Below are 21,913 nucleotides of genomic sequence, written 5' to 3' on the forward strand. Positions count from 1 at the left end.
GCAGAGGAGGGTGAGGGGTTGGGAGGCAGCAGGCACCAGGGGAACTGATGGAGCAAGGGGAAGAGACATGGCAGCAGAGGGAAAAGGTAGAGGTTTATAAGATATTTATTAATAAATTGAGTGATATTTATTAATAACTTATTAGTAATTACTGTTATTCTTATTAGGAATTTATGCAATTAAAAAAAACTTTTTGGGGGGGTGCGAGTCCCTTTTTTGTCTGGCGAGTATGGTTTTCCATAATTTGTCGAGCCCTGCTTATGTTCATAAACAAGGAGAAGTCCTGTGGCACCTTTTAGACTAACAGATTTAATGGAGCATAAGCTTTCATGGTGATGTGTAAAAGGGAAATCAAATCCCTGGAGCCATTGATTCCCCTATGAGGGGCACGTACAATATACATACATTGCTAATGCTTAGATATATTTGCTATTTGTATAGGAGTAAGACATGACAAAGGTCAAGGCCTGTCACAAGTAATAACTTATAATAAGGAGACGAGGGGAGGTGAAACCAGTCTTCTGTTAAGTAGAGATATGGATAGATTCCACATCCTTTAAACTTGTGACCGGCTCAAGCAGGAAAGGAAAAAGGGAAGTATGGCTCGCCCATTGTTCAGCAAAAGTGAATGAATGTAACACAGCTGTAACCGCAAAGTCAGCAAGTAGGCACTGTATTTAACCTCATTTGGAAAATTAACCTGACCTATAGGAATGCTAAACGTCAAAAATGAAGTAACCTATCATGTTAAGGCACCTAAACCAGGAAGGATGTTAACCCTATAAGAACCCCTGCCTATGAGATGTTGGTCGTCGGCTCTGCTTTGAACATTGAGTTCCTTAGCCGTACCTTGGTTGCAACCAATAAACTTGAGTTGGACCCAGCCTGAAAGTGTGACTCTCTTCTTGGGGTAAATCAGACTAGCCTCCAAGGGGACGAAACTAGCAATTTATGCAACAATGGGCAAAGACCCACTTCATCAGCTGCAACGAAGACTTCTCATTGTTTATGTAGATTCAGAGTAACACGGCTACCCCTCTGATACTTGTCCTACATTCATGAAACTCTTAAAGTCATTAATATTGGCAACTTTTTGAGATGGAGGCACCTTTAGAAAGAGCCAGAGCAGCCTTAGTACACATCAGAATCAGGCCCTTGAAACATCGATTCCAGTGAAATAAGGTTTTGGTCTGTGATTGGAATCTTACTGGACTTGGAGGGAGCAGACTTTTATCAGCAGACACCAGAGAACTTCAATTTCACTGTACACTCAGAAACTGATGAAAAGATATTTCCACTCCTAAGAACTGAAAGTAACACATGCTCAGAAAGAACAAGGTTGCTTGAAACCTTAGAGTTTAAGGATTTTGAATTAGTTTGTTTTGAGAGTCAAATTGACAATTTGTGTTTTAATAATAAAGTTTTAACTTTTTGACTCAGTGTTTACTGTTATTGAATAATTACTGTCTGAGCCAAATATTGCCTGGCTCTCCCCCTATAATTTTCTACAACTGTGAAAATTGAAAATAAAAACTGTGCAACTGGGAGTGTGTAACTAAATACATATGAAATCTTCAAATATTAATTTTATCAACATTGGACATTACACATACAATGGATTCTGCACAAGCCTCATTTCTAATCACAGGCACCAGGGCTGTGATGTCACGAGTTGGCTCTTTTCCATCCAGCAAACAGTCTGTGTCAGTCATCAACAAGAAGGGAAACACCCTGATTGCTGTAAGTGAGGCACAGAGTGAGTGTAGGAAATCGAAACTTATCTTGTTAGCCAGCCCAGAGGAAGCCATGGCAGCAGCAAACCCTGTGGAGAGTCTCCGGGAAGAAGCGAAATGTCCCGTCTGCCTGGAATATTTCATAGCCCCTGTCATTCTGGCATGTGGGCACAATTTCTGCCCTGCCTGCCTCAGCTGGTGCTGGGGGAGACCCAGCCCAGCCACCTCCTGCCCACAGTGCAAAGACCCTGTGCAGCAGGGACCTCTCCAGCTCAAGAGTCAGCTGGTAAATGATATAGAAACAGCCAGTTTGCAGGCAGGAAAGGCATCAGGAGGAAAGAATAGATGTGAGAAGCACCAGGAGGCACTAAAACTGTTCTGTGAAAAGGACCAAATCCCCATCTGTTTGGCTTGCAACAGATCCCACGCTCACAGAACTCACAAGGTAGTTTCTATAGAGGAGGCTGCTCAGCAGTACAAGGTAGGAAATTTCTGTCAAGTTTAATGGGTAATAGCTTTGGATTTAATTATGCTTAATCTCACACACACACACACACACCTTGCTAAGCAGCAGCAAGCCCCGCTAGCCAGCTGCGTGGTTCAGCAAGCTGGGCATGTGCAGACTGTGCTGCGTGGCCACACCGGGCTATAATCTACTAGCCACAGGTGAGCTAGATTAGCCTAATTGTCGAGCCTTGTATGTGTGTGAGTGAGAGAGAGAGAGTATATATATATATATATATATATAATGCCATCATAAAATACATTTTATATATATATAAAAAATATAGACTTTCTTAAAGGGTGGCAGTGGGGAGGGAGCGCAGAGGGGTTTGTGCGGAGACCCATGGGACTGGCTGTTCAGTCCCTTAAAGAATGCAGAGTGGCAGTGCGGGGGAGGGTTCTCCTAAAACCTGGTGAGGGACCAGAGATTGAACCAGCATCTTTGCACACCAGCTCCTGTCAGTCCCTTTAAGAGTGCAGGGGGGAGGGGAGGCAGGTGATCTCGTTCACATCCTTACTGCAGGGAAAGAAGGACAGCATGTGGACACCCCCTGCTCTGCCTCTTTCAGGGGCTGCTGGGACATGCCAGCCACTTCCAGGAGCAGCAATTACCACAGGGATAATTACTGCAGCCACAACAGGTTCGGCTTTTTAGAACTCACTACTCAAAGAATTAAATGTAAGCCTAAGAGAGAAATTAAACTGATGAAATGCACAGACCAGTCACAAACCAAAATTAACCCACTTTGCAAGCCATAAAAGTAGTAACAAAAACAACCCACATATGTGTTGGGAGATGAGAGGGAAGGACAGTGTGTATTTATGAGAATGACACACACACAGTGAGTGATGATGTAAAAGGTCTTGGACCTTTTACATCTGCACTTGAAAGGGAATCCTCTGAACTGTCATTCATGTTAAAATTCGACACTTTCCAAAAGGACTCAACAAACATTTGAACTATCTCCCCCATTATCAAGATAGTTTCCCCAATTATCACCTCTAATACCATTAACTCACAAACATCCCACTCTCCCTACCTCTAATATCATCAATTCACAGACACTTACCTTCCTTCCCCCCCCCCCCCTCCGCCCGCATCCCCCTCCTGTTCTGCAATGTGATTTGTCCTTTTCATATTTGTTCATTTTTTAAAATTGTATCCTTTGGTATATATGGTTGTGACTACTTTCTTCCACTATTTGATCTGAGGAAGTGGGTCTGGCCCACGAAAGCTCATCATCTAATAAACCATCTTGTTAGTCTTTAAAGTGCTACATTGTCCTGTATTTTGCTTCAGCTACCCCAGACTAACACGGCTACATCTCTATCACAGTGAGTGAGTGAGTGAGTCAGTCAGATTTGCATTGCCAATCTCCCTCCATCCCCTTCTCTCTCTGTGGAGATGGGGTACAGAAGTTGGAGGAGGGACAGCCTGACATCAGCACTTCCCCCTTCTCCTTCCCTCACCCTGCACAGCAAGCAGGAGGCTCCCAGTGGGGTGGCTCCAAGGCAGAGAGCAGGAGCAGCATGACAGTGGGTGGAGGGGCAACTGCCAGCACTTAATAGCTTCCTGGCCAAATCAGTGAGGATCACCTGTCAGAGGCTCCAAGATCTACTGGTTGGTGACTACTGCTCTACAGAACCTGAGCCTAACATTTGCTTTGAGAATATTTCATTGGTGGGTGGCTGGACATTATCCAATTCCATCTCTAAAGCACCCCGGAGTGACAGTCCTGTGTGTGGCCTGAGGCTGAGCCAAAGGGAGACAGCCAGTCGCTCCCAGCTTCACTCCCGAGATTCCCCCTTTAGCTTCAATGAGAGAAGCCGTTTACGAGAGGCAGCAGCACCCAGCCATGCACTGGAGTGAGGAGTGTGCAGGGCATGAAATAATTAATCCTCAATGTCAGAGTGTTCCATCCTGATGATTCTTCACTCCCTGCAGCCCAGGCAGGGCTGTTTTGCACCTGTCTCCGCTGCAGACATGGGAAGTTCTGCAGTTCTGGTTTGTGCACGAGCAGCCATAGGATTAGTGTCACTGTGTATCTGGCACAGTGATAGCAGGCAGTGCCCTTGGGCTGCAGGCCAGTCATTGGCAGGTACAGCAGGCTGTTGGGATTGTCCATGGAGTTGGTGAATCGCTCTTGAACAGCTGGGGAATAGCACTGGGGTGAGCCATCATATTTAACCTCAGTCATCCATGCCAGCCCCTTCAAAGGAGTCTGCCAGATCCAGTTCATAGCATAGTCACTGAAGGGGAAGCTGGAGGCTTTGCAGGGGAGGCACAAAGAGTCTCTGTGCTTCTTCACAGCTCCTCTGGACTCCATCAATTCCTGGGACCAGGCATGGCTGGGAATGGTGTTGAGAGCAAAGACACAATAGCTCTCATTTCCCTGCAATGCATTTAACAGACGCTAACACCTTCCCAAGTGTAAAACCAAATGGAGGAGCCAAAGTCTCATTGTGCCTGGTGCTGGTGGGGGAAGTTCTCTGGGGACTGGTTGGTCCCTGCCCAAACCCAGGGGCTGTGGCTTGTCCCTGCAGGCGAAGCCTAGGCAGAGAGGGGAAGAGATTTAAACAGGAATCTGCCACCCCAATTTGTATCACCCACTGCTTACAAGAAACACGCCTACCCTTTGCTTTAGCTCCTCTCTTATAAAGCAAGGCTCAAACAGATGCTTATTATCTGCTGTAAAACACCTGGGTTGGGGGCTCATGTGTGTGATTTAATCTAAGGGAGAAATAAAAAGATCTGATGGCATGTGCTCAGCCCAGAGAGAGATTCCTCACCCTCCCGCCCCCCATGGCCTTTGGCTCAGACTGGAGAGACAGGAGTACTGTATCTGCTGCCAGGAACTAGCATATGCGTATGTCTCAGGCACTGGGAAGTGTATTTGCCTTTGTGTAGCCATGGGAGACCTAATGCTGAAAACTGGCTGATGACTGGCCGGCCACATGGTGCCCCAGCAGTATGGTGACCATATTTTCTGAACCAAAATTAGGGACACATTAGCTGCTCCCCAGAACCCCATTAGCCATGCCCCTGCCACAAGAAATCCCACCCTGGAGGTAGTACTCCAGGGGTCAGATGGACATGACTGGAAGTAAAGGGTGTCATGTGACCCTCTAAGAACTCCTCCCATAGTCCTCCTACCAATAGGGATGGGTTTGGCCCCCATGGCACCTCCCCCATGAAACTAGCCTGCAATTGCATTTACCCAACTTGCATTGCATTAACTCGGGGGGGGGGGGGGGGAAGGCTGGGGGAAGTGTTTTATCTAAGATTTTCCTTCCATGAGTGGAGTGAGTTTTGTCTTGCGCACTAGTATCGAGTCCATGTGCACATGTTTGGCTGTGTTACTGTGGCACCCAAGTTAATAAATACCTTAAAAACCTCTCCCTTCTCCCTCTGCTGCCATGTCTCCCACCCTCCTTTCACCCCTTCTGCTCCTCAAGTGCCTGTTGCCCCCCCCACTCTCCTCTGCTGTCCTGGCTCCTATCCTCCTCTCTCCCCTCAACCCTTTGGGGAACTGCTCCCCTCTCCATCCTCTTGGACCCCTGCCTCCTTCCCTTTCCTTTGTGTCCACTCCTCCTCTACCCCACTGATCATCTATAGCTACCCCACCCCATGCCCTCTCCTAACACCTCCCTCTACCCACCTGCCCTGCCTCTCTCCTCTGAGGCCCGTCCCTCCCCTCCACATGTCTACCCTTCTACTTCACCCTCAGAATCCCCTGGCACCTGCACCCTCCTGGTGTCTCCTCCTTCTCTCAGTCTCTGCCCTCCTTTTCCCTGGTGCCCACTCCTTCACACCCCTAGGTGCCCTCACAAATGACTTGCTCCATCCCCTGCCTTCCTCGTGCCCACCCTTTCTGTCACCCCCTCCTCTCCCAGCACCCCCTACTCCTCTCTCCTCTTCCTCCCTCTTTTCCCCATTGTCTCCCCCCTCTCCCACCGCCACTGACACCTTCCTTCCTCCCTCCTGCTCTTTTTCTCATTGTCTCCTCTTGGGTACCTTGCATTTGTCTCTCCTCCACCCTGCCCCTTTCTTCTCCTGCCCTGCCTCGCCTCACCTCAGTACAAGCCCCTTCCTCTCCTCACCTTCTGCCGTCCAGTTTGTGGGGGCTGGAGCTGCGGCCACGGTGCTATTTTTAGTACTACTGTCCCGGTTCCCCGCTCCAGCTGGAATCAAGTGGCAGCCACCCAAGGCACGCTCTTGGACCTGCCTGGTGCCCCCCGCAGCAGCCACTTGGGGATGGAAGCAGCAGCGGCGCAGCTGGATTGGGCTGTGTGTAGCAGAGGTGTCCTGTGGGCAGAGGGAGGGAGCCATGAAATGGTGGCACAGGGGCTGGCAGGAGGTTGCCGGCCAGCAGTGTGTACCATGCTGGAGCTTGGAGAATGCTCTGGGCTCCAGCTTCTGACCAACAAACCCGGAAACCGCAGGCCATTGGAAACGGTCCCGGCTGCTGCTGGCAAAGCACCCAGGGAGCTGCCTACCTACTGGCAGAGGGAGGCGTTTCTGTTGGGCTGTACTAGTGTCTGTGAGGCTGCCCCAGTGAGGGAGGGAAATGGCAGTGCCACTTCTAGCCGGATCCAGCCAGGCTTTTTGGCACATTTCCCTACTTGATAGGGACACCAAGACACAGCATTTGACTTTGGGACTGCCCCGGAAAAAACAGGACATATGGCAACATATCCAGTGGGGACAGCCTCACTGCACCCCAGTTCCAACCGGAAAACAACAGAGGCAGGGCAGTGCCAACCACGTGGCCTCACCAAAACCCACCACCAGCCAGAAAGCGAGTAGTGAGCACTGCTGTGTGGCTCTGTAAATGGGGAGGGCAGCCTTAAAATGTTTTGTGCGCAGCAGCAAAGCTTAGAAGGAACTATGGCGAGGCCTTCCAAATCTGACAGGCAGCTTCCTCGTCTCCTAACAAAGCAAGATCAGGGCTGGGTTGTGTCAGGAGAACCAGAAGCCCTGGGAAAAGGATTGGTTTCTATAACATGCAAAGGGAGGAACTGCTTGCAAAGGGAGGGACTGCTTCTGAAGGGACACAATATCCTGCAGTGTCCACTGGGGACAGCCATATCACCAAGGGAGTGGCCAGCAGTGCTGGGCTCTGTCCTCTTGCCTGGCAGCACACTGGTAAATAGCCCCCCCCTGCTCCAAGCACACTCATCCTTCCAGGCCTTGGCTGCAGGGCCAGGGGGAGAGGGCAGGTCCCTGGTGACTGGTTAGGTTGGGCCAGAGAACAGGCTGTGGGGAGGCTGTGGATGTGGTCAGAAAAGAGAGAACAGTCTCAATGTGGGTTGGGGAAGTGGCCTGGAGTGGGGGGAAGAATAGGCCTTGGGCAGAGTTGGTAGGTGGTCTAGAGGGGTGAGAGAAGTGGAGTTGGGAGGTGACCTGTAAAGGAGAACAGGCCCGGGGTGCTGGGGGGAGAGAACACACCCCTGGTCCCCAGCAAGGTGCCCACCAACATCCTCAAGAAGCTGTTAAATGACCAGGCTTATATCACAAGATCTGCAGGCTGGCCTATGTGAACATGCTGCCTTCAGGTGGGGGAAGGAGAAGTTACAAGCTGCTATTCTTGGTACTGATTTGTATAATGGAGTTTACTACAGTTCTTGTTTTCATTTTGACCATAGCTGTCCCTACAGCCTCCCCATGAGATCTGTGCCACGCACAAAGCACACACTCAGGGACAACCCTTCCCCACCCCCAGCAGACTGAAGAGTAGTCAGATAAGACAAATACTGTGCAGGGAAACTGAGGCACGGAAAGACACATGAATTATCCAAAGTCATGCAGCAAGTCAGGTGCAGAGTTGGAAATACAACTCAAATCCCAGTCCTGTGCCCAAACCACTAGGAGACACTGCCACACCTTCAGAAGCATTGGGCAGTGATGAAGTTAGGAGGAAAAGGCGCCTTGATAAGAGTCCCAAGCAACCTATCAGCGAGGTTTCCCACTGGGATAATGAACTTCTGGGCTGCTCCATGAGGGGTTAAACACAGGTGCTGTGGCCGGCACTAGAGGAGATCACGGGGCTAGCTGCTGTGTGGGACCCTGAGGGCCTTGAGTCCACCCATAGCAGGGCTCCAGACAGCAGAGGTATATTCCAAACACCACTAGGATTAGACTGAATTGCAGCAAAACCAACCTATGGGCAATGTTGACTGGTTTCAGTCACCTGCTTTATTGCATATGTTTGTCCTACCAGGCAGCCTTTTCAAATCTCTCAGAATCCACTGTTTCTGCAACTTTTCCTAGCAGCTACCCAGGAGGCATTGCTACTAAAAGCATTCAAGACAGCACTAACCACACCTTAGCCATTCTCACCAAAAATCAGCCTGTCGAGGGGTTTTGCCATAGCGCTCAGACCAGCTCTGTCCAACCAATGGAATACCCAGGGCTTCCGGGCTGAAATTCAATTGGGATTTGGGCCCTTGGAGAGTCCCAGGTGATATTTCAAGCCCTGGTGCTTTCGGGGATTTGTATTACTTTGGTAATCTTCTGAAAAACATGTTAATTGATTGACCACTAGAGTGACCCCAGTTTCCTGTTCTGTGCTAGTAACTGATCATTACTAATCAAGCTTGGCTAACGGAGGTCTATTTCCAATTACTTTAAAGATTAAATCTGAATTGTTAATAAGGCCTGGATATGACACTCCCAGTTTTCATTTCTTTGATGGCCATGATATTATCAGCCGATTAGGACCAATTGGATTTGGGTGGAAAAATACCACCCTGCACACACCCCTCTCAACCTGCAAAATAAAAGCTCCCAATTCATTTCTGTTTCTATAGGGAAAAATCCAGGCCCATTTGAAAACTCTTAGGGAAGAGAGAGAGAAGCTGCTGGGATTTAAAGCAACTGGAGAGGAGAAATGCCAGGAGTATCTGGTAGGTACCTGGAGAGACTTGCTGTGAGAAGACGGTATGGAGGCAGATTCCAACATGTTTTTGTCCATGTTTCTCCATGATCATGGATTTTGTGTTAGGTTTATATGCAAAATCTAAATTCGCATCTCAGTGACAGAGTTAATTTCTGACCCTTGTGGCTTTTCCTTTCCCTTTTCCTTTCTTAGATTGCTGAATTATTGATTCTCTTTTCTCCCTGGAGCTTCTGAAAGTGTACTGCTGAATTCTGCCTATTGCTGACCTGGATTTCCTTTCTTGGTGGCCATGGATAACACAGTGCTGCAGTGTAGACGTAGCCTATTTTGGCATCTTAACAGCATGCCCCTTATTTCAAGCTTACTATTCTGAAGTCCCTGTACCACGAGGAGCAAGGGACACTTTGGAATAGTGGGTTATTTCTAAGTTTGGTGCTAAACTACAAAATACGCTATTTCAAAATAAGATAGAAAAAAGCTACACAGTTTGCATAGCCCAAATGATGTATCTTATTTCAAACTACAGTGCATTGCAAATGTAGCCCCAACGTCCTAACCATGTAATCAGGAACGCCATTTGGGGGAGGCCTTGGCTCTAGCACCGTCCCACCCCCCAAAGTTTGAACTTTGGAATTCTGTTACTTGAAGTCTGCTTAAAGTGAATGTGCTGGCCTAGCCCCAGAGGCGGCTCTTAACTGCAATAAATCTTGTGTTGCAGATGTATTAATTATTCAAAATAATTCAGTACAAAGATCTCACTAAACTAAGTGATTAGGCAACACAGGTGCAGACAGAATTCAGTGTTGATAAATGCAAAGTAATGCTCATGGGAAAATATAATCCCAATTATGCATACAAAATGATGGGGATCTAAATTAGCTGTTGCCACTCAAAGAGATCTTGAAATCTTTGTGGATAGTTCCCTGAAAACACCTACTCCATGTATAATGGCAATCACAAAAGCGACCAGAATATTAGGAGTCATTAGCAGGGCTCGACAAATTATACAATCTACTCGCCTGTGGTGAGTAGATTGTAACCCGGAAGAGCCGGGTTCGGGTGATCTGCGCATGCACAGATCACTGAACAACACGGCTGGCAAGCGGGGCTCGCAGATCACTGAACAACACGGCTGGCAAGCAGGGCTCGCCACGGTTTGACGAGCCCTGGTCATTAGGAATGGAATAACTAATAAGACAGAAAATATATTGCTGCTATGTGAATTCATGGTATTATGCCCATATCTGGAATACTGCATGCAGCTCTGGTCACCAATGGGATCGGTGAAATTGTGCTAGGGTTGGGGGCAGTGCACAAACCCCACAGGGGCACATGGCGCACAGCTAACTTATCTGCTAAAAAAACTATAGTTTAAGTGCCATAATAGCCACTGGAAAGAGGTGATGTGAGCATGTGGACAAGGTCAGTGTCTCCCACATTTGCTTCTTGACTTGTTCTGGGCATGCTCAGTAACACTGCTGAAGCCGCAGTCTCCAGTCTACCCCACACACTTTTCCCCCACAACTATCACAGCATGCTCAGGTTGCCCCCAACCTGAAATAGCGCCCTTTCGTGTCAGACACGTAAACATCACTTTTCAGAGACCTCGTTGAAAAATCAAAAAGATGTCGGAGAATCCTCTGCGAACTAACCACAGGGTAGAGTCAGAAATCTTAGGTTTGCAAACAAATTCTCCCTCAGAATTCCATGTTTGCAGCAATGTTCCTGACCAGCCCTTTCCCGGCTTCTTTATAGAAACAGATAGAAAAGGAGAAGCAGAAGATTGTGGCTGAATTTCAGCAACTGAGTCAGGTCCTGGCAGAACAAGAGCGACTCCTGCTGGCCCAGCTGGAAAAGATGGATAAGGCAATTGTGAAGATACAGAATGAAAATATCACTAAACTCTCGAAGGAGATTTCCCGTCTCAGCGAGCTGATTGGTGAGCTGGAGGGGAAGGATCAGAAGCCAGCCAATGAATTCCTGCAGGTGAGACTGTTTAAAATACGCCAGATGCTACCACAGGGACAGGGCATGGGAATCCAGCAGTCAGAGATCAGTGTAACTCAGCATGCACATTGCTGACATGTGAACGACTATTAATCATTGCAGAGTCACAGACATAAGAAATATAAAGAAAGACAAAACCCCCATTCCTTCAATGAACATATCGCAAAGTGGTTAGGGCAGAGCCTCTCTTCCCTACATTTCAAAATTCCTTCCTTGGAAAATTAAGTGCCTTTCAAATGGGACTGAAATTCTCTCTCTCTCTCATTCCAGGACATCAGTAGCACCTTGAGCAGGTACGTGGCTCTCTCACTCCCCTTCACACTGCACTACTCAGGGAAAGAGCTTGGAGCTAATGTTTGCACCACATCTCCCCAGGGCTCTGCAGCCAGATGTGAGGGCAAGGTCACAGGATGAGCACCAATTTCTCTGACAAGCTTCAGCCTGAGGGTCTCACCCTTGGAGAGCAGACTCTGGAATTCTCCATTCATTGGCAAAGTCTGACCAATTATTTCCTAGAGCTGTCACCTCCCTGGGGACTGGCTGCCTCAGGACTGTGGGGTGGAACATGGGCCCATCACTGCTGGCACATTCAGCCCAGGGCTGCAGGGATCAAGAGTCTCTCCCACCGGAGGGCTGTTTGGAGACTTGAGTGGAATGAGCTGGGGAGGGGAGGAGCAGATGTGTCAGTCTAGTTCAGGGGTGGGCATACAGGCCTCTGCAGGCCGAATTTGGCCCGCCAAGTGGGTTGATTCAGCCCGCAGAGGCCCTGCCGCTCCCCCACCCCCAGGCCAATTAGGGTCTGGGGGTGGGGGAGCACGGGAAGTCTCTTCCCATCATCAGAGGTTGGGGGGAGACGGAAGAGCCCAAAGCATCCTGACTCCACCCCTTCCAGAGCAGCCAGGGGCACTTCAAAAATTCTGGAAATGGCCCCCAGCAAAAAATTATTGCCCACCCCGATCTAGTTCCCCACTCTGGGAAATCAACAGCCATGCCAGGTCCCTGGGGCAAGGTGTGTGTGTCGGGGGGGAAGGGAGCTCTTTGCTTCCAGAAGGGGCGGGGTCAGCCTGAAGTGTGCTTTTCCCTTTCCCATTCCCACACCTTCACCAGACCTGATTGCCACCAGAAGACCAGCTTCTGGACACAGCTGGAAGCTCCAGGCCCTTTAAAATCATTGGGCCCTGGGATACTTGCCCACTTTGCCCTTCCTTCCCTCACCCTCCTCTCAGCAGGCCTGTTCCTAGAGGACAGATTTCTGCAACACTCAACAAGGAACCTCCTGTCCCTCAGAATATGCAGGTCAAGGAGGCTATGTCTACACTACGGAACATAGTAGAATTAAGATACGCAACTTCAGCTACGTTAATTGCATAGCTGAAGTCAAAGTACCTTAAATCAGCTTTTGGCACTGACCACACTGAAGGAAGTCGAAGGGAGAACACTCTCCCTTCAACTGTCCTTACTCCTGGTGGAAGCAGGACTACCCGCATCGATTGGATCGCCCTTCTCAGTTCAAATTAACTGTCTTCACTAGACCCGCTAATACGAACCCTGGAAGATCAACAGCAGCAGCTTCAGTAGTCTCAGTAGTGTAGACATACCCAAAGAGAATTGGCATGGAGGCTCAATTCCTCTTTTGTCCTCAGAGCTGGTCTCTCCAGGCCAGAGTTGAAGAATATTAATGGGTCCTTTGAGGGGAACATTTCATGGCCAAGGGCTGTGCTGCACCTGCTCTCAGGCTGGAATAATTGGAGGGATTCTAACTCCAGGCCCATTAGAGCAGCGACTCACTAGCCAGAACTTGAGTCACTAAAAACAATATAACCATGTGAATGTGTCTCTCTCCAGGGGTAGGACAGGGAAGGGAAAGTTCCATCAGCCAGTGAAGATTTCTCCTAAACTGAAAGTGAGACTCAGTAATTTCTCTGAGAAAACTGTCGCTCTAATGAAGACTCTGAAGACATTCAAAGGTACTGTGAAGGGATCTAGGAGGCGAGATCAGTTTGAGCCCTTTCGGAGAAGATTGGCTGTGACAAGATGGTTCAAAATTAGATGATGCATTTATTTCATTGTTGGATGATACATCTTCACATTCGGTGTCCAAGTCACTCAAGCTGATTAATTCAAATCTTTGTTTGTACCAAAAGCATGCCTTGCCATTACAATTCTTACTAGAGTAAGAAATGACAGACATACTGAAAGCAGTACTAGCCAGCTATTTTCTCCTGGGGCATAGGCTAGTCAAGGGGGCTTTCTTCTGTGATGTTAGAACTACCTCAAACAATGTCTGACATAATACACATCCAAACTATGTTTTTTAAATCTGTTCCTATCACCACTGACCATTCTGAATATTAAATACCTTTTATAACTCATACTACACATGCAAGAACTTTTCTATTGGCAGCGCTTTTGCTGTCCAAGCTATTTGCATGTCACTGTTCTCTTCTCTGCATCAGAGTTGTGGACTTGGCTAACTGCTCCTGGGCAGTACATTTTAGATGCCAGTTGTATTTAAGCACCTTGTGTGGTGAAAACGTCTCTTTGTTTGACAGAGCAACTTATGAGCACAGCACTTAATGGCAAGGCAATTGAAGTCAATATCTCCTTTCTACCAAGGAAACTGCTAGCCAGATCAAAGCCCATCAGTACAAACACACAATCTTGCTTGTCAAACTGCTGCATAAGAACTGACCCTTGTACCAAATTCTCCATACTTAGCATAAGAAGTGCAAAGCAGACAAACAGAGCAGATGTAGCAGGGTCCAAGTGTCTCACATTAATTCACAGATTATCAAAGCTCAAATATTAACCATCAAATTCAGCAAAATTCCTTCAGTTGGGGCACGTCTGCATGTCTCCCCCCCTCTGTTCTAAACAGGGTTATACTTCCCCTGAAAGAACAGGTCTGCAGCATAGGAGTCCTCCTGGACCCTTTTCCAACATTTGAAAACCAGATGTCTTTGGTGGCCAGAAGTGCTTTTGGGCAGCTTTGGCTGATCTACCAGCTGAGACCCGTTCTGAATAAGAATGACTTGGCTACAGTGATTCATGCTCTTGCCACATCCCAACTGGATTATTGTAATGTACTCTATGTGGGGCTGCCTTTGAAGAGTTTTTGGAAGCTTCAATTGTTCCAGAATCCAAAAAGCTCGAGTTTTAACTAATACTTGTTATACAGAGCACATTATGCCAGTACTCCAGCAGCTGCACTGGCTTCCAGTATGTTTCCTGGAATAATGCAAGGTCTTGATTATGACTTATAAAACCCTAAATGGGTTGGGACCAGGGTATTTGAAGGACTGTCTTGAATGAACCTGGCCGGAGATTGGGGTCAGCTGGGGAGGCTCTGCTCCATATCCCTCCACTTATGGAGATAAGGTTGACAACTATGCGGAACAGGGCCTTCTCAGCCATTGACCCCAATCTATGGAATTCTCTCCCCGGGGCATTTTCCTGGCACCAACACTGGCACTGTTTTAGCACTGGGCCAAAGCCTCCCTTTTTACCCGCGCTTTTATTGGTGTTGAGAGAGAAAGTGTGTGTCCTGCCTCTTGAGGTGTTTTAGCAGGTTTTATGCCCGTTCCTCCCCCCCCTTTGGGGTCTTGTATTTTTCTCTCCCCTCCCCCACTCTTTTAATGAGTGCCCAGGCAGGTTAATGTGTTTCTGTAACTGCACATCCACTAATATGATCTATGCCATCAAATACCAGCAATGCCCCACTACCATGCATATTGGCCAAACTGGACTGTCTCTGTGGGAAAGAATTAATGGACACAAATCAGATTTATGAAAAGGCAACACACAGAAGCCTGTTGGAGAACACTTTAACCTGCCTGGGCACTCATTACTAGATCTCCAAGTCACCGTGTTGTTTCAGGCCAATTCCACAAGCCAAAAACACAGGGAAGGGTTGGATCTTAAGAATTAAACTTGTAAATGAAGTTATCAGAATGGAATGAACAGAGATATCAGCTGGCTTGCACACTACCTTCCATATCCTAATGACTTAACCAACCAAACAATAGAGGTGCTAATTGTTCTTATCAGCCTCTTGTAACTCCTTGAACAATCTAGTCACTGTCTTTTTTTCTCCTCTCCCCCTCTCCCTCTTATTTATTCTTGGATCTGGATTTTTAATACTCCAGTCATCTGGAGAAGTGAGTTGCTCTCATGAAAGCTCATGATACCATCTACACATTTTATTAGTCTTTAAAGCGCTACTAGACTATTGGTTGTTTAAGTTTTTCTATAGTGTTTGTAATTAGAGTCAGGTTAAAAGAGGGACACTGGCTGGGTAAAGTTGGGCCTCCATCTCTCTGCCCCATGGTCCAGGCACACAGGGCCATTGTAACAGGAATGTGACTTTGGATGGCATCACAACAGCCTGAGCCAAGCTCTGGACCAGCCCCTGCAGCCACTGACCAGAAGGGTCACAAATGACCTCCCCTCCCTGCTTTGGTCAGCACAGGGTGAATCTGGCCCATGGAGCCACCTGCCCCTGCCTCAGTTTCCACAGGGATAAAATGATTTTATCATTATGCCTATTGCTGCCTGTGGAGGACGAGGCCCCATCATGCTGCTCTCTAGAGAGACACTGAGGAAACAGACCCCACAGCTCACAATTAGAGCCAGGAGTCTGCAAACTCTGAACATCCTGTTAGTGTCAAAAGGCATGTCTACACTAGCCCCCTAGTTTGAACTAGGGTGGCTAATGTAGGCATTCGAAGTTGCAAATGAAGACCGGTATTTAAATATCCCAGGCTTCATTTGCATCTTTCCAGACACCGCCATTTTTAAATGTCCCTTAGTCTGAACACTGTGCCCGTGGCTACACGCAGCACGGAGTAGGTAGTTCGAATTAGGATCTCTAATTTGAACAACCGGTACACCTCGTTCCACAAACTACCTACTCTGTGCCATGTATAGCCGCGGGCACGGAGTGCAGACTAAGGGGCATTTAAAAATGGCGGTGCCATTTATATTTAAATCCCGGGCTTCATTTGCAACTTCGAATGCCTACATTAGCCTCTCTAGTTCGAACTAGGGGGCTATTGTAGACATACCCAAAGGGATTAAAGTGGGTAAAGTTACTTTTATGCAAAAATATTTGCAGGGTCTGGTCTAGGTTACAATAAAAGGCAGTAAGTGAATCAGACAAGCTAAGTGGAGTCTGAAGCCCAGGGTAGGATGATGAGGGGGAAGTAAATGGCATTGGTAGATTATATGTCCTGGAATGATTACAAGGCTTCATAGACGTTGTCTCTATTGTTAAAAGATGCCTGAATGAGAATGGAAATGGAATCAGACCATTTTAAATACCTGAGCCTGTCTCAGTCTGTTTTTCTGTCCAAATTTAAAGTTTTAGCATTTTGAAGTAGGGACACAGTTATAAATATGAGAGGTTTATATCTTTCTTCTCTTATCCCTTCCCCCACCAGATACACTGCCATCTACTCTGGAGAGAAAAAGAGGGAAATCCCAAGAACCATTCAGACTGGGTAAGTTTGCAAGTGGAGATTGTCTTTGGATTATGAAAAAATTCCAGTGAAAGCATCTTCTTGAGATTGTAACTAAAGTTACCAACCAAACCCACAGCAACCATGACACGCACAGAGCCCTAACACTAACCCACTGACCAGTGAGGAGACCCAGGGGAACGGGAACAGGGGAGACCAGGACCCCCTGCTCTCCCTTTTTAAAAAGTAGGATGAAAAAAGCCCATCCAGTTTCACACAGGGTAGGGAGCCACTGCCCTGGATAGGCCTGGAGCTTCACAGGCAGTGGCTGCACTTTGTGGTGGGGCAGCTGATCAACTCTCCCGCAGTGAAGTGAAGCCTGCCTGCAGCTCTTCCTGTACCGTCTCCACTCAGTGGCCCCTGCTCCTTTCCCCTCAAGCCTCTGTTCCCTGACCAGGCCAGAAACCAGAGCTGGGCTGCTCCCCATTGAGCCCAAGCTGCCCTGAAAAGCCCTAGCCCCTCACCTGCCCTGGAAGAGGAGAGATGTACTGATTTCAGGGCCCCCAGGCCGCTACCCAGGGCAGAGGATTAAAAGCTCTCCACACCAGCTAAGGTTCTCAGTCTGGCCAGAGGGTGGGGCCCTGGAAAGAACAGGAGGGGGGTGTCCTTGTGCTTTGGGCTCTCATGCCTTTCACCAGCATTCCATGGCGGGATCCCAAGCTGACATCACACGAAGACGTCTGACACCAGCCGTGGGGCTGAGATCCTGTCCAGGCTGCTACACAGAAACCCCCTCCCTGAGCAGCGCCCACATGGAGCTCTCTGCCCTGAGACTGCCACCTCCCTCTGCTTCACCCCAGTGCAGGGGGCTCCCCATCGCTCTTCTCCCCCATCCGGCCTTTCCTCTGGGTAGGGCTGGGCTCTCCCATTGGAGCTGCTCCCTGCCTTGGGGAGAAACTCTCCCTGCGGTGCTGGCAGCTCCTCCCTTCTCTTTGGGCTGGAGCTGCCCCACCCAATGCCACCCCCTGCTCTCTGGGGTTAGGCAACCCTTCCCCAGCACTGCACCTTCCCCTCTGTGTCCTGGCCTGGGAGTGGAGGCTGCAGTAGGGGAGGGAGTTTTCCTCTGGGGAGTAATGCTGGTACCTGCCTCCTTTGCTCCCTCTTCAACAAAAACTTTGGACACCCTCGTGGCTGTGTCCTTGAAGCTGGGATTTGGACAGGCTCAAGCGTCTGAAATTAAACGGAAGCAGATGGAGGAGCTGCAGTGACAGCACTGCTCAGTCTCAGGGGCCCAGCCAGGACCGATGTAGCTCCCTCGGACCCAGGCCTGTCACAGCCAGGACAGGGCTGCTGGGGAGGGTGAGAAATGGCTCCAGCTACCCCCAGGGCTGAGCTCTGCTCTATACACTCCAATTCTCTCTCCCCAGCAACTGTGACTCTGGATCCAGATACGGCCCATCCCCGACTCATCCTATCTGAGGATAAGAAAAGTGTGAGATGGGGAGACACACGGCTGGATCTGCCCGATACTCCTGAGAGATTTGACATTGCGTTCTGTGTGCTGGGCTGTAAAGGCTTCACCTCGGGGAGACACTACTGGGAGGTGGCGGTGGGAGGTGGACAACACTGGGGAGTGGGGGTGGCCAGAGAGTCTGCAATTAGGAAAGGACAGATTAGCCGTAGCCCTGAGGGGGGCATCTGGGCTGTGGCGCTGTGGGGGGGTAGGTTCCGGGCTCTCACCTCCCCTCTGACCCGCCTGCCCCAGAGCTGGGCCCCCAGCAGGATCCGAGTGTGTCTGGACTGTGACCTGGGGCAGGTGACATTTATCGATGCTGATGACAAGACCCCTCTCTTCAGTTTCCCGCCAGGCTCTGTTCTTGGGGAGACAATCCAACCTTGGCTCTGGGTTGGACATGACTCTCCACTCAGACTGTCCCCGAGACATGGAGAGAATATCTAGCTAGGGACCCTGAGATCAGCTTCTCTAGTCTGAGGCATCCTAAGCTGTATGACAAGGATAGGCAATAAAACAGCAGTGGTTCACCAGGATTAGTCCCTGATGGGCCACTGCAGCTATATTTACCTGCTCCTCCACAGGTATTGCTGGGAACATTGATCTGTGGCCAATGGGAGCTGTGATTCCCCAGACCTATAGAGGTGTAGGTAACTTGGGGCGGGGGGCTGCCAGGGGCTAACCCTGGTGGACCAGAGTCAAACTTGGGTTGGTATTTGCCCACCTATGCTGTACTACCTCACTCATTCTTTCATGATATATCTATGACCTTGGAGGTTGCTGCAGGTCTCAGCTCTGTGCAGCCTCTGGCCTGTCCAACCCCAGAGAGCACTGAGTGAGCGAGGTAGAGAATCAGATCTCCTGGCCCCAGGGATTGTGCAGCCCGTTTGCCGCTGTCCTCTATGGTCCAGGGGGATTCTGGGTCGGACAGTGGCCTGAGACATGGGGGAAGAACAGCCCACTGGGAATGAAAACATGGGCTTCTCTTCCCACAGTTATTCCAGCGCTATGGCCTGGAGGACCCCTGTCTACTCAGTCCTTTGGCCTCTTAGCTCTATGAACCCAGGAGCTCCTAACCCCTCCCTCCGTGCAGCATGTGGATGGGAGGACTCTGTGAGCATAAGAACGACCGTACTGGGTCAGACCAAAGGTCCATCTAGCCCAGTAGCCTGTCTGCTGACAGTGGCCAGCACCAGGTTCCCCAGAGAGGGTGGACCAGAATTTACAGATGGGCTGGGGACAGACAGATGAGGGGAGGAGGGTGGAGACACTAAGGATATTAAGTATCAGGTAACTGACTAATGGAATAGTCAATACATTTTATCCCCAGTTGATCCTGGGCTCCACATGGCGCTGCCACTTTGAAACACCAAGTGCAGCCTGGGGACACCTCAGCTGGTCCCAGGCTGCATGCAGCTTTTCAAAGGGGCAGCACCGTGTGGAGCCCAGGGTCTGGCCCCAGGCGTCTAGCAGCGCTGGTGCTTTGAAGTACTCTCTTCTCTTCCCCCTCCGCCTCTATCTGATAGAGGCAGCAAGGGGGGGGGGGGAAGCAACTAATCAACTATCCAATATGCATTTGCTTATCAGATAATCAACTAATCCTTCACATTCCTAGGAGAATTAATTAATTGGGGTTTGGGTAGAAGCTGGAGGCTCTGCACCAGCGGAGATATTAGCAGAGGAAGACTCAGGGACCAGGGATCATACATTCACTCCAGTACACAATAGATATGAGTGGCTAGTGCAGACTCTGCCTACAGTGATAGAAGGGGTTTTCCATCTGTGCAGTGAATTCACCTCTGGGAGAGGCAATAGTTAGATCAACAGAATTCTTCCAGTGACCCACCTGCATTTAGATCACAAAGATCTGAAACATTTCACAGCTGAGGGATGTAATGAGGCCAACCTAACTTGTGTGTGTAGACCTGGCCTCAGAAAGAGAAAAGTTTTGTGTATATGCTCCAGTCACTAGCAGAGCACAGCTACAGCTGTGTTGCTGAAGCACAATTCTACTGTCTGCCACGGTGGGGGAGGGTCAGGTGGCTCTAGCTGTGGCCCTCAGCACACACAATGTGCCAGAGCCCTGAGCGATTCGCTAGGCTGATCCAAGTGTAAATGTGAAGCAGGCCTCAGAGGTGTCAATTAACTTTAGGGTGAAGCTAGAGGGGTAAAATCAGGTGGGGTGGCTGGGTAGGAGCTGGGGTTTGGCTCAGGGGAAACGCTGCCAGCCACTGTGCAGAAGATTTGCCCCCAAACAGGGAGGGACAAAAGGGATAACAGTTACCCAGAGGGGTGAGCCACCTTTTGAGTGTGCAAATGCAGGAGGGGGGCAGAGAGGTTTATTATTCGCCCCCTCTCAGAGCTAAACATATCAATGAGGGAGTACAGGGCAGCTTCCTGATGGTACTCTTATTAGGGATGTTAAATTGCAGTTTGTATGCTAATCGAGTAGTTGATGGAATTTGCATCAACTACTTAATTAATCACTAAGGGGATTAGCTCCCAGGGCAGTGCAAGTCAGGACTGAGCAATCACGATTTATGCTGGCTGCAACTGCCATGGTTCTGCTTTGTAAATGCAGTAAGAGCTGCTAGGCTGCCCTCCCCTGCCGGCCCCCACCGGAGACACTGCTGGAGGGGGGACTGACTTTTAAGCTAGCTCCCTCCAGCACCAGCTCCTGCTCCCCCCCTTGATCCCTCTGATATCTTGCTCCTAACACTTCCCACATCCCAGACTCCCATCCTGATCCTGCATTCTGCCTAAAATTTGCTCCGATCTCAGCCTGTTCCCATGCAACCCCCTCCCACATATTGAATCTCTTATTGTTGTCATGACCCCAGAGCCTAAAAGCCCCATAAAATCTTCATGCCCTGGGTTCCTAAAGGAGTTAATCCAGCTCTGGGGGTAAGCCCTCACAAAAATTAAGATGACACCCATTAAATGGACATCATGTGGAAAACAGAAAGCAAGTCATATCACCAATGCAATCTCTAAAGCAAATTGAGCGGGACCTTACTGGATTAAATATGTCCAAGGTCATACCTGAATCACCCCATATGTACAAACGTTCCATAAGGAGTAGGAATACTGGATGCACTAACAAGCAAACTAAAATTTGTAACAGCTGAAATTTATGAGTTGGGAAAGCCTGTCAGTGCATCAGTATCAAAATTAGGAATAGGACAACAATTATTTTCTAGAATATTGCCAATGTGGCAATAGCAAGAGGGAAAGAATTTGTTACTTTTAGCAGAAACTATGGGATCAGTGCAAGACAACGTATCCCTAGCATTAGCCTGTACACGAAATAGGCCAGCAATTGATCATTCAAATAATCTGGGAAGGTCTGCAAGGTTTGCTTTTGGAAATAAGAAGACTGTTGAGGGAAAAGGTTATAGAAGGGGAGAGAATTATTTGCATGGTGAAAATTAATAAATTTCACCTTGGACAAAGATCAAATGGTTCTATAAGCATATGCAGTAACTGTATACCCGGGGGGGGGGGGGGGGGGGGGAGGAGCTTATTGGGTCAAAAAGCTGCACAGAAGTGAGAAAGAAAAAAAGGGAAAAAACCCTCACTTATGTGGATTGGGAGGGAGAAAGACACTCCCCTTGCACACCAGAGCCTTCCAGGACCAGCCTAATAGACTTTGTGCGCTCCAGCTCCATGGTGGCTCAGGGGAGGGGGGAGGGGCTGCTTCCCTATGGGGGTGGGGGTGCTGAGTTTTGGGGCCCAGATTCAGGCTAGCTGAGGGCCGCATCCAGCCTCCAGGTCCACGCTTCCCCACCCCTGCTCTAGCCT

At 49.0% G+C, this 21,913-nt stretch overlaps 2 protein-coding genes across 2 annotated transcripts in view; one reads left to right on the forward strand and one right to left on the reverse strand.

The window, feature by feature from the left end:
• Positions 1–11,223, reverse strand: part of LOC112545537 (uncharacterized) — a 54,986-nt gene extending 43,763 nt beyond the window's left edge. The window contains exon 1 of the mRNA XM_089771517.1: positions 6,339–11,223. Coding sequence (XP_089627643.1) covers positions 6,339–6,921 — 583 coding nt within the window. The 5' untranslated portion in view covers positions 6,922–11,223. The remainder of the gene's footprint in view (positions 1–6,338) is intronic.
• An 80-nt stretch (positions 11,224–11,303) lies between these two features.
• Positions 11,304–21,615, forward strand: LOC102450780 (E3 ubiquitin-protein ligase TRIM39-like). Its single transcript, XM_075913681.2, has 4 exons — positions 11,304–11,436; positions 12,989–13,110; positions 16,582–16,641; positions 18,027–21,615. Exons 2-4 carry the CDS (start codon positions 13,086–13,088, stop codon positions 18,557–18,559), a joined length of 618 nt encoding a protein of 205 aa, XP_075769796.2. The 5' UTR covers positions 11,304–11,436; positions 12,989–13,085; the 3' UTR covers positions 18,560–21,615.
• Positions 21,616–21,913: the final 298 nt, after the last annotated feature.

Source organism: Pelodiscus sinensis, chromosome 19, assembly GCF_052426305.1.
Source record: "Pelodiscus sinensis isolate ZL-2025 chromosome 19, ASM5242630v1, whole genome shotgun sequence".
Classification (NCBI taxonomy): Eukaryota; Metazoa; Chordata; order Testudines; family Trionychidae; genus Pelodiscus; species Pelodiscus sinensis.